The 13,004-nt window shown below is 43.6% G+C and overlaps 1 protein-coding gene across 1 annotated transcript in view; it reads right to left on the bottom strand.

Annotated features, from left to right (window-relative positions):
* Nucleotides 1-13,004, bottom strand: part of WDR19 (WD repeat domain 19) — a 3,663,919-nt gene that overhangs the window by 667,500 nt on the left and 2,983,415 nt on the right. Inside the window, exon 33 of the mRNA XM_044062937.1 lies at nt 149-299. Within this exon, the coding sequence (XP_043918872.1) occupies nt 149-299 (151 nt within the window). The remainder of the gene's footprint in view (nt 1-148; nt 300-13,004) is intronic.

The following is a 13,004-nucleotide window of genomic DNA, read 5'->3' on the forward strand; positions in this document are numbered from 1 at the left end:
TAGTATGAACCTATGAACCTATGAACCTCTTACAGCACTGTGATCCAAGCTTAAGTTTTGTTTTATTAACTATCCTATACAGCCTTTACAAATGCCCTTCTCTAACCAGACAGTTCTGATTATGTTACAAAAGTATGTCATTTCTCACCTAACCATGGCTTCAATCTTCTTCTTATACTTCAGGTCTATTTTATTACGATACTCTGGTCTCATTAACATAGCCGCAAAACTGAAAGCTGAGTTCTTTAGTCCTGCTCTGTGGCACTCAATGACTGTTGAAGTAAGGATCGGTACAACATCTACAAAACAAAGCAAAGACAGTTAAAGCTTATGTGAAAATGATGTGCAAGTAAATACTTCCAACAAAATCTGTAAATGCCATGTTCTTTTCTTCTCATTAATTTGTTTTATGTTACAATAATCAATCAAATCAATGATAAATCCAATCCAAACTGAGGAATACAACAAGTCACAATATGAACACAGATATGCTGCAGTTAGCAGATTTACTCTAAACGACTACCAAAAAGCAGCAAATCCCAAACAAATTCATACAATCCATAATATCTGCAATGAGGTTAGGGTAAGATAATTTCCCTACTAATAACTTCTGTTATAAAATGAGAAACACTAAACCTGATCGACAAAGTCCTTGCAGCCGTACTATTAATGCCAGCATGTATAATATTTCTGAAAATTATTGACATGAGAAAATGCCTTATTTACATACTCAATAGTAAGAACAGGGTTACAGAATAAACTTTCTGCTTCTATCTAAGAAGCTTATAGCATTCTGACTGTAATGGTACACCCGTCACGAAACCCTAGATTAGTTCAAACAGTTCATCTCATGGTAATACAATACTTTAAATATAAGACAAGAGCACAAATTATGCATGTTCCTTCAAAAAAATAAATAAAAAAATATGGAAGGGTTGTTACTAGAGTTTTGGTTATTTTATTTTTCACAGATCAAACAATCCCACAAATACCACAATAAGGGATCTAACCCAGCTTCAGTCGGTCAATAAGATAAGGTGGAGAGCCAGATTTGTTAATCCGTATCTCCCTCACTTATGTAATAGACTCACCTGCAGATAAAGCAGTGTAATAAACTATTCTCCTTCAAATGAGATATCCCATCTTTAACTCAGCATTATGGCAACATTACAGGGAATACTGCCTAATGCCATGGACCTTGTGTGCGCCTTTTTGCACAGTAACCTAACTCGATGTGTAAATGAATCATATGCCACACCATGGAAGGAAAATGCAGTTCTGCTGTCCATTTTTGTGTTTCTGCATCTACTAACAGACAAAGCTGAACTATGCCCTGAGCACTCCAGTCTGTCTAAATGACAAGCCAGCATCGAGATGTATAATCCCTTCAGCAATAGTCCCCACCTAGTAAGCCAAACACACACACACATGCAAATATAAGGGCAAGATCTCACACGTGTAACAGTTGCAAACACATACACACCATGTCTTTTCTACTCACCCTTCCACACGAAACCTAAATCCCTGTGTTTCCCACTCATCACCATATAGCAACAGCCTACAATTCCACTGCAAAGCTGGAAAGGACGGTTCCCAGGAAGAGGAATTTTTGCCATTGTTCCTCTTCCTATATCTCATAACCAAACTGACAGAATACTACTTAACACTTTACACACCCCTTTTTAATAAAACATAAAGTCGTTTCGCGATCACATTATGAATTTCGCCATGTTACAAATCTGGTTGCGATAATATGTAAGTACTGGTGGGGGGATAAAGGCACAAAACCAGGGACACATTTTAAACATTGCTTGTATAACCTTAGAAAGTTGCTAGAATAAAATGTTTTGTGTTGCCATGGATTTCCTGAAAGATAAGAAGACTGAAACTTAAATGTCATTATTTAGTGAATTCAGTTCTCACTGATTTGCCAGAAAACCACAAATTTTAAGAGGAACAGACCAAAGCTCATTTCTAAACCTGGACAGTTCCTTGAATGGGTAGAGAATTCAGGCTCTTGTTCCCTGTACACAAGGTACAGGCTTTGAGCCTGAGTAACATCTAACTGGGGCATTGTGCACACAGACACAGACACAGACACAGACACACACACACACACACACACACACACACACACACACACACACACACACACTACCTTGCTCCAGTTGACTCACAAGATGCACCTGTTGAACTCATTCAAACTCGCACACACAACCTGTCTACATGATAATTGTCCCTGCTTCAGTCATCCCTCTCCATAACGGGGGAGCGACTACAGACCCTGGGAATTATCGCCCATTTAGCCTGATGAGTTGATGTGTAAGGCTATGGTGCGCATCACTATGGAGCACATCATCATGGACCTAATTAACAAGCATATAGGTAATCTCTAAACTCTAGATCCCACTCAATTTGGTTTTGTGAAAGGCAGATCATGCCTGCTCAACCTGGTTTACTTCTTTGAGTCAGTCACCAGAGCTGTGGATGAGGACAAGGCAGCTCATACAGCCTACCCTGATCTGGCCAAGGCCTTTGATACCACTCCCCACTCAGGAATTATTGATAAACTCACAAACTAGGCATCAATCCCTATATCACTAGGTGGGTTGCAAACTAGCTCACAGATAGAACCCACAGTGTGAAAGTAGCGGACTCCAAGTCAGACTACTGACCAGTCACGAGTGGAGTCCCATAGGGATCAGTCCTGGGTCCTCTCCTGTTTGGCATCTACTTCTCAGAAGTCCAGGCCAACAAGGAGTGGCTCTGCCTGACCAAGTTCGCAGACGACTGCAAGCTGGGAGACATTATTAGCTCCCTAAGTGATGGAGACATCCTACAGAAATGCCTCACTGAGACCAATGACTGGTGTCGAAACCATGGCCTTAAGCTTAATGCCAAAAAATGCATCATCATCATCATCCCCTTTCAGAAAAACTCAGTTACCACTAATTACCACATCAATGGGAGTCCACTGAACACTGAAGGCATTATAAGGGATCTGGTGACACAGGTTGACAGCAACCTCTCCTTCGACCACCACATTGCCACTGTGGACAGAAAGTCCTTCTATGTGGCACATCTCATTACCAAGGGTTTTGCATCTAGGAAGAAAGAGATCATCATCTCTCTTTACTCTTCCCTCATTGGGCAAATCAGCGAGTATAATGCCACATTAGGCATGTACCTCACTAGACACATGCAACAGATGGAAAGGCCACAAAAGTACCTCACGAAGAGGATCCTAGGCCTTACACACATTTCCTACATGGACAGACACAAAAACTCCAGCTATTCTCTCTGTCTCATATCGTCTACTAAGAGGCAATCTCTGCTTGACTTACAAAGCCATGTCTGACCCAGCTCTGTTAGAAATGCTACACCTAAAGAAATCCCAGTCCCTCCACACCACATGCTCCAGAGACATCTACCTCATTACCACAATCAACAGAACATGCTGGAGGGACAGGTTCATAACCTAGAGACTGCCCATGCTCTGGAATAGACTTCCCATACATGTCAAGCAGAGCACCTCACTGGCCCTCTTCAAGAGAAATCTTGATGAGTGGATGGGAAATAGAAAGTTCACCCCAGAGATCACTCCAGTGGCTCTACTTGATAGAGGCACTAGGAACTAACGTCAGGCGGCACAATGCCAGGTCATTTCTATGGCCTAGGCTTGTAAAGGCTCCAGGGCCATTAGCCTAGCACACATCTATGAACCTATGAACCTTAAAGCTGCATAAATATGCTCATTAGCCAGCTGCATAATATCTTCTTATCTGTTTGCAGTTGAACTCATTCCACATTTAGAATTCCCTAAACATCCACTTGACTCCTGGCTTGCGCGCGCAAAAGTAGTGTTAAACTCCACATACACCACGTCAACAGTCTCTGCAACAATGCACATACATAAACGTGATTTATGGACCCAGATGTGATGTGAATGGACTGGAAAAGTGCTGCCCAGGGTGGACTGCCCCCCCCCCCCCCAATACACCACTGCCTAGGACTATAAACACAAACCATAATTTTTACATCCCCACATACATTTAAGTTTTTTTTTCAACTTACTGCAGACATGAAAACTACATGCTAAATGTTGCCAGTATTGCAAGTGTGAAATAAGAATTTAAGTATACTCATTAATAAGAGTTTTCAAAGGAAAGCACAGTCACTTATTCCAGTCCACCTTTATAGGAAGTTCAGCAAAGGAAGGAACATTAAATATATATCAACTGACAGCTTCAATAAATGTTTATACAAAATGAAACAGCAAGTGGATGGAAGTTACATGTTAACAGTTTTTACCAATATGTATACTAATCTGACTATAAGGAGGAAGTGGAAACCTATGACATGTTACTAACTTAATAGCATGCACAACCAGAAGATATGCTTATTTATTTATTTATTTCCAGTTTGATGACGAGGGAGGTCCACTGGGCCAAACAGAGCCCATTTTCAGTGGAGGCCCACAGAGTAAAGCTCCAAAAGCAGTTAACAGAATATAAGACAAGTACAATATGGAATATACAGTATACAAAAGCATAAATATACAATACAAATACAAAATCAGGGTGTACACATTTAAAAACACAAAACTTAAAGATAAATCCAAAAGTAGTAAAGATAATATAATCAAAAGTACAAGTCATAAAGTGTTTATACAAGTTTAGTGTTTGTTCTAACAATAATGTTAGTGATCAGAGGTGATAGTAGATGAGACTGAAGGGAGGTTTGAAAAAGACAACATTGTAATTAAGATGGAAAGGGAGTATGAATAGTCCCAGTTTGAGGTAAGGTAAGAATGGAGGAGAGATTTGAAATTAGAGTGGTTGTGAGCACAGCAGGGGCGGGTTCACACTTTAGCTAAGGAGTGTGACAGAAGTAACTGGCCAAGAGGGTGTAGGGGTTTATAGATTTTAAGGAGGTTTTGGTTTTCAGATCTAAGACTACGACTGGGGAGGTAAGGGCTTAAGATAGATGAAACAGAGGGGCAGATGGAGGGTTGGAATATGAGTTTGCGAGTAGTGGTGTATGAATTTCAGGTAATTAGGAAGCTCAAGCCAGTTTAGGGAGTTGAGGGAATGGCAGTGATGGGTGGAGTATTTGGACCCTGCAGCAAATTGCATCCAAGTTTCGGTATTGGAGAAGGCTGTTTGGGTTTTTTGAAGGAGTTCAGAGGGAGAATTTGCTGTACAGATGATTGTGGAATCATCAGTATACTGGATCAGTGCAGCAATATCTATGGATTTGTGAAAGTTATTGATGAAAATATTGAAAAGTAAGGGGCCGAGAATAGTGCACTGGAGGACGTTGGATGGATTGCTGAGAAAGGATGAAGTGGAATTTTTCCATTTAACAGCTTGTTGTTTATTTGAGAGATAGCTTGTAAACCAGGCTATGGAGGAAGGAGAGAAACTGAGGGAGGAAAGTTGAGATAAGAGTAGAGGATGTGAGATAGTGTCAAAGGCTTTGGAGAGTTCTAAGTAAAGGGTGGATATGATTTTCCCAGAGTTGCGAGCATGATTAATGGTGTCAAGGAAAACTGGTTTCTGGCACAGAAATTGTAGTTTATTGGCCGTTTGGCAGTTTTTCTATCTCTTTCAACTTACTGGTTTAAAAGCCTGCGTTTGCACTTGTTTCCCATCTTTCCTGTAACTAGTCTAGTCCAGACACAGATATGCTATACCCAGGACTGTCTGTAAGCTTCTGAGCCACCCCCCCCCCCCCAAGCCTTTCTGTGTTGGAGACAAGCCTTCTAGCTTATCAGTAGGAGTGGTAAGCACTAGGTAGCCTATCTACCACAAGAGTGGTTTCTGGCCCAGAAATTGTAGCTATTGGCCGTCTGGGCAGTTTTTCCATCTCTTTCAACCTTCTGGTTTAAAAGCCTGCGTTTGCGCTTGCTTCCCACCTTTCCTGTAACTGGTCTAGTCCAGATACAGAATTGCTGTATCCAGGACTGCTTGTAAGCTTTTGAGCCCCCCCCCCCAAGCCTTTCTGTGTTGGAGGGAAGCATTCTAGCTTATCAGTGGGAGTGATAAGCACTAGGTAGCCTATCTACGACAAGATCCAGGTACAGATTCTACGTTTTAGCACTTGAATTTGCTTATTCGTGCTCAGCACTTGTTCAGAATTTGGTGTTAGCATTAAATAAGCTACAAATTACTGCAGCACTCAACCTTCCTCTTTACCTAGAGGAAAAGAGTTTTTGTACTTACTTTCCTCACATGCTTAGAGAAAAACAGCTCTTATACTCACTTTCCTCACTTGTCCAGAGGAAAGTAGTTTTGTCCTCTCCTATCTGATGAATCTGGGTATCTTGGGGCAATATAGCAATTGCCTCATGTACACCGACAACCCTCTCCTCCCACCACCCAACACCACAACCTGTTATCTAGCCAAACTGGAGGTAAAGCTCTCTCCAACCAAGATTGAACTTGACAGTCAAGAGGAGACAGTAAACACTTACACCACACCACACTCATCACATAGTCCCACTAAAACTATACCATCAAAATCCACACATAGAAACACAAAATAATTAGTTGAGGCTCTCAATAATAATCTGCTCAAGCAACAGAGACCTCCAAAGCCGAAACGCAAGCAAGCTCCACCCTCCAACACAACTCAAATGACACCCAGCCCACAGACTCAGTGTGCCACTCAACCACAGGCCATAAGCCAAAACAACGTAGCCAACACACTAGTCAGAGGTGACTCAATAGTCAGCCACACTGATGTCCCACTCTCCAGGCTAAACAAGGAGAAGGTTTCTGTCAGCTGCCTGTCGGGTGCCAGGATGCACCACATAACCACCGACTCAGGTCACTCCACAACAAGTACAAATATGACTGACATTGTCCAAGTTGGTGTGAATGACCTGAGACGTACCTCCCTGGGCTACATGAAAAGAGACACGGAAGAGCTCTCCAATCTTGTAGCCCAGGCAGGTATGACCCTAGCCCTGAGTAGCATCATGCCATCGGCCAGAATGATACCGCAGTACAAGGACAAAATGACTGACTTCAACAATTGGTTAAGCTTCTGGTATCATTCTAAGGGGATCCAGTATCTGTCTGCCTGGGATGACATGGTCAACAGACCATGATGCTTTGCCAGAGATGGCCTGCACCTGTCACCCCTTGGATTCTGGATACTGGCCAAAGCTCTTGCTGCCCCTATAGTGCCTTTTTAGGCAAGGTTCAAATGACAAATTCACCACCGTAACAGGAACAGGCAAGCAAAAACTGAGGGTAATGTTACTCAATGCTAGAAGTCTAAATCTCAAAATGCACTCCCTCGAGGCACTCCTTAAAATGGAGAACATCGATATCTGTGCAGTGACTGAGACCTGGCTTAAGGCTCCAGGGAGCACCCCTGCATTACCAGGCTATAACTCATTCCACACTTTTTGGCCACCTACCTGGACCGGAACACCAAACACAGAGGTGTGTCCATATATATTAAGGATATCCACACCTCCAGACTAGTTGCTGAGCATAATGCATCCGAGGTTATCCAGGTGCAACTAACTCTAGGCAAAACTGCAATCCAAATTGTAGCTTGCTACATATCCCCCACCATGCCCCAGGATTCCCACTCCTCTTTTCTTGATATACTGTAAAATATTAGGGTTCAACCAAACACCCTAATAATGGGTGATCTCAACTACCCCACCATTAACTGGGAAAACTACTTATGTACCAACTCCTTCACTCAACGCTTTCTGGAATTCATACATTCCAATGCCCTGGATCAACTTATCCATACCCCCACCAGAGGCAACAATATCCTACACCTAGTCATTACCAACATGAGTGACCAGTGTTCCACACCCGAAGTCAACTCCTCGTTGGTCAGATCTGACCATAAGCTAATCACCCTAGATATCCACATCCCGCCCCCACCCCCCATTACGGAAATCACTGTAAAAAAATTTTCTAAAGCCAACTTCATGCTTCTTAAGATAGAAGTGGTGAATTTCATGACAACTGCTGTGTCCTACACACAGATGCACTCTATAAGTACCTACACGAGCGCATGGATCGTGCTATCCCAAACAGAAACAAGATGCTATCCTCCAAAAAAAGGAAGCCAATCTGGTAGTCCCCCGCCATAAACAAACTATACAACAAAAGGAAGAAACTGTTGCAAAAGAGAGTAAAATCCCATGAGTGGAAGAGTTCCCTGGTCAGCCTCAGTAAGAAACTGAGATCCCTTATAAGATCCTCCAAAGTTAGCTACGAAAATAAAATCTCCACTGATTCTATGGACAACCACAAAGCATTCTATAGCTATGTCAAGAATCTCAATGGCAACACCCAGATCTGCTCTGAGGTACAGCACAATGGCATGAAAATAACAGAGCCACACACTCCAGGGATCTAAACCTTGTCATCACAATAAACAAAACATGCTGGAGGGATAGGTTCCTGACCCACAGACTCTGGAATAGACTGCCCATAAATATCAAGCAGAGTGCCTCCTTGGCCCTCTTCAAAAGGAATCTTGACGATTGGATGGGAGAAAGGAAATTCACCCTGGTGATCATGTCAGTCGCCCTGCTAGACAGGGGTCCAGGGAAGTAAATAGTGTGGGAAGAAATAGCCAGGGAATTGTTATGGCTAGGCTTGTATAGACCCTAGGGCCGACAGCCTAGTACCAACCTATGAACCTATATTGCCAACGTCCTGGCAGATAGGTTCAGTTCTAACTTTATCCCCCTCTCACTCCCTAAAGGCCCCATATCTATACAGGAAGAATGCAGAGTCACTGTATTCACAACTACGCAGGTAAAAGCTGAAATCTCTAAAGCCAAAAACACATCATCCATGGGATTGGACAACATTACAGGCTGCGTTTTACACGAACTTCAGAACACACTAGCTCCCCACCTAAGCACCATGTTCAGTCATAGTCTCACATCAGGCTTTGTGCCCACTGAATGGTGCACAGCAATAGTTATCCCACTCCACAAAGGGGGAGCCACGACTGATCCCGGGAACTATCGCCCTATTAGCCTGACGAGCCTGGTCTGTAAGGCCATGGAACGTATCATCATGGAACTCATAAACAAAGACATTGGTAACCTTCAAACTCTGGACCCCACCCAGTTTGGGTTTGTGAAAGGCAGATCATGCCTCCTGAACCTGATCGACTTCTCTGAGGCAGTCACCAAAGCTGTAGACAAGAGTAAGGTGATTCACACAGTCTATCTTGACCTCGCCAAGGCTTTCAACATCATCCCCCATTCTGGAATTATAGCTAAACTCACTAAACTAGGTATAAATCCCTATGTCACAAGATGGGTTGCCAATTGGCTCACTGACAGAACCCACACTGTAAAAGTTGCAGATTCCAAATCTGACTTCAACCAGTGACAAGTGGAGTACCACAGGGTACAGTCCTGGGACCTCTCCTGTTTGGTATCTACTTCTCTGAAGTACATGCTAACAGAGAAGGCCTTTGTCTAACGAAGTTCACAGATGAGTGCAAATTAGGAACCATAGTTGAGTCCCCAAATGATGTGGATATCCTACAGAAGGGCCTCACTGAGACAGATGCCTGGTGTCAGAGCCATGGCCTCAAGCTCAATGTCAAAAAGTGCACTGTCATCCCCTTTGGTAAAAACTCTGTACCCATGAACTACCACACAGGTGGCAGTCTACTTAACGCCGAATGTGTGATAACAGACCTGTGGACTCAAGTGGACAGTAGTCTATCCTTTGAAAATCACATGGCTACAGTAGTCAGAAAGTCCTTCTACGTGGCTCACCTCATCACAAAAGGGTTCTCATCTAGGAAAAAGAGGTCATTGCTCCCCTCTACTTGACACTCATTAGACCCATTATAGACTACAATGCCTGTTTTGGAATGTACTTCATAAGACATCTGCAGCAGCTGGAAAGGCCACAGACGTACCTCACAAAGAGGATTACTGGCCTCAAACAGATGCCCTACACTGACCATCTCAAAAAACACCAGTTTTACTCCATAGCATATCGCCTACTCCAAGGTGATCTCTGCCTAACATATAAAGCTATGTCAAACCCAGAGCTGTTGGACATGCTGCACCTAAAGAAATCCCAGTCTCACCCTCTTGGGACCTACACCTTGTCACCACAATAAACAGGACATGCTGGAGGGATAGATTCCTGACCCAGAGAGTTCCCATACTCTGGAATAAGCTACCCATCTATGTCAAGCAAAGTTAATCATTAGCAATCTTCAAGAAAAATCTTGATAAGTGGATGGGAAATACACCCCGAGGATCATTTCTGTGGCTCTTCTCGAAAGGGGCAGAGAAAAATAACTTTCTTGGGTGGTGTAAGCCAGGGAACCTTGTTGGCTAGGCTTTCTTAGGCCCTTGGGGCATAGCCTAGTACCTACCTATGAACCTATAGGTCCATATGTTGATACAAGGCTATTGGCCCCACGGCCTACACAAGCTTAGCCATAACAATTCCTTGGATATTTCTTCCCACAATATTTACTTCCCTGGACCCCTGTCTAGCAGGGTGACTGACATGATCCCTGAGGTGAATTTCCTATCTCCCATCCAAACGTCAAGGTTCTATTTGAAGAGGGCCAAGGAGGCACTCTGCTTGACATGTATGGGCAGTCTATTCCAGAGTATGGGGAGTCTCTGGGTCAGGAACCTATCCCTCCAGCATGTTTTGTTCATTGTGAAGACAAGGTTTAGATCCCTGGAGCATATGGCTCTGAGAGATTGGGACTTCTTTAAGTGGAGCATGTCCAACAGATCAGGGTTTGACATGGCCTTGTATGTTAAGCAGAGATCACCTCTGAGTAGACGATAAGCCACAGAGTATAGCTGGAGTTTTTTTTAGATGGTCAGCATAGGGCATCTGCTTTAGGCCTGTGATTCTTTTAGTGAGGTATTTCTGCGGCCTTTCCAGCTGTTGTAGATGTCTTGTGAGGTACATACCAAACGGGGTGTTGTACTCTATAATGGGTCTAATGAGGGATGAATACAGTGGGACAATGACCTCCTTTTTTCTGGATGAAAAGCCCTTAGTGATGAGGTGTGCCATATAGAAGGATTTCCTGACTGTTGTGGTGATGTGGTTATCGAAGGTGAGACCACTGTCCACCTGTGTCCCTAAGTCTCTCATCACACTTTCGGTGTTTGGTGTACTGCCACCTTTGCGGTAATTCATGGGTACATGTTTTTTTCTCAAAGGGGATAACTATACATTTCTTGGCATTAAGCTTGAGCCCATGGCTCTGGCACCAAACATATGTTTCTGTAAGGGCCTTTTGTAGAATATCCACATCAACTGGGGATTCAATAATGGCGTCCAGTTTGCAGTCATCTGAGAACTTTGTTAGCCAGAGTCCCTTAGTGTTGGCCTGTACTTCAGAGAAGTAGATGCCAAACAAGAGCGGTCCCAGGACTGAACCCTGAAGTAACTGCACTTGTCACCTCTCTGAAGCTAGATTTGGAGTTGGCTACTTTTACAGTCTGGGTTCTGTCAGTAAGCCAGTTGGTAACCCATCGAGTGACGTAGGGATTTATGCCAAGCTTAGTAAGTTTATCTATGATTCCAGAGTGGGGGATGGTGTCGAAGGCCTTGGCAAGGTCCAGAGAGGCTGTGTGGACCGCCTTACCCTCGTCCACAACTCTGGAGACTGATTCAAAAAAGTCAGTCAGGTTCAGGAGACAAGAGCAGCCCTTCACGAACCCAAACTGGGTGGGGTCCAGTGTTTGAAGGTTGCCAATGTCTTTGTTTATAAGTTCCATGATAATGCATTCCATACTCTTGCAGATCAGGCTTGTCAGACTGATGGGATGGTAGTTCCCAGGGTCCAAGGTGGATCCCCCCCTTGTGGAGTGGGATAACTGTAGCTGTGCACAAGTGCCAGTTCATTTTGTAGTTCATGTAGTACACAGCCCGGGATGTCATCTGGTCCCATGGATGCTGTATTCTTAGCTTTGGAGAGTGCAGTTTCTACCTGTGTGGCCGCGATTACCAGGATTTGGCAATCTTTTGGTATTGAGATGGGCCCTTTAGGGGGTGAGAGGGGGGGTGAAGTTGGCACTAAATCGATCTGCCAGGATATTGGAGCAGATCTGAGCATTGCCATTTAGATTCTTGACATAACTATAGAATGCCTTGTGGCTGTCTTTGGAATCTTTAGCAATTTTATTTTTGTAACTAGCTTTGGAGGATTTTACGAGAGATCTCAGCTTCTTACTGAGGCTGGTAAGGGAGTTTTTTGCATCCTGGTATTTTCTTCTTTTCTGCAACAGTTTCTTCCTTCTGTTGTATAGTTTGTTTACGGCAGGGGACCACCAGATTGGCTTCCTTTCTTGGTTCTATTTGGGATGGCATGATTCATGCACAAGTGAATGTGCTTATACAGTGCCTTAGAGTAGGATTCAGCAGTCGAACTTTCAGCTCCCATCTGCATGGGTGTCATGAGGTTTGTCAATTCTGACTTGAGTAGCATGAAGTTGGCTTTGGGGAAGTTTGTTACGGAGGTTTCCTTACTGGGGGGTGGGGGTGGGATGTAGATGTCAACGGTGATTAGCTTACAGTCAGACCTGACCAATGAGGGGGGTGACCACTGGTGTGGAGCATCTATCTCCCATGTTGGTAATGACCAGTTCTAGCATATTGGAGCACCTGGTGGGACTAAGGATTAGTTAATCCAGGGCATTGGAATTTATGAATTCCAAGAACCATTAGGAAAAGGTGTTGGTACCCGAGTAGTTTTCCCAGTTAATGGCAGGGTAGTTGAAATCACCCAGTATTTGGGTGTTTGGTTGTATCTTAATATTTTCCAGTATGCTTAGAAAGGTGTAGTGAGAATCTTGGGGCATGGTGGGGGATCTGTAGCAAGCTACAATTTAGACTGCAGTCTTACCTAGTGTTAGTTGCACCTGGAGAATTTCAGATGCATTGTGTTGGGCAACTAGCCTGGAGGCATGAATATGGACACTCCTCCACCTTTAGTGTTTCAATCTTGGTTTG

Source organism: Protopterus annectens, chromosome 2.part1, assembly GCF_019279795.1.
Source record: "Protopterus annectens isolate FY-2018-M chromosome 2.part1, PAN1.0, whole genome shotgun sequence".
In the NCBI taxonomy this organism is placed as follows: domain Eukaryota; kingdom Metazoa; phylum Chordata; order Ceratodontiformes; family Protopteridae; genus Protopterus; species Protopterus annectens.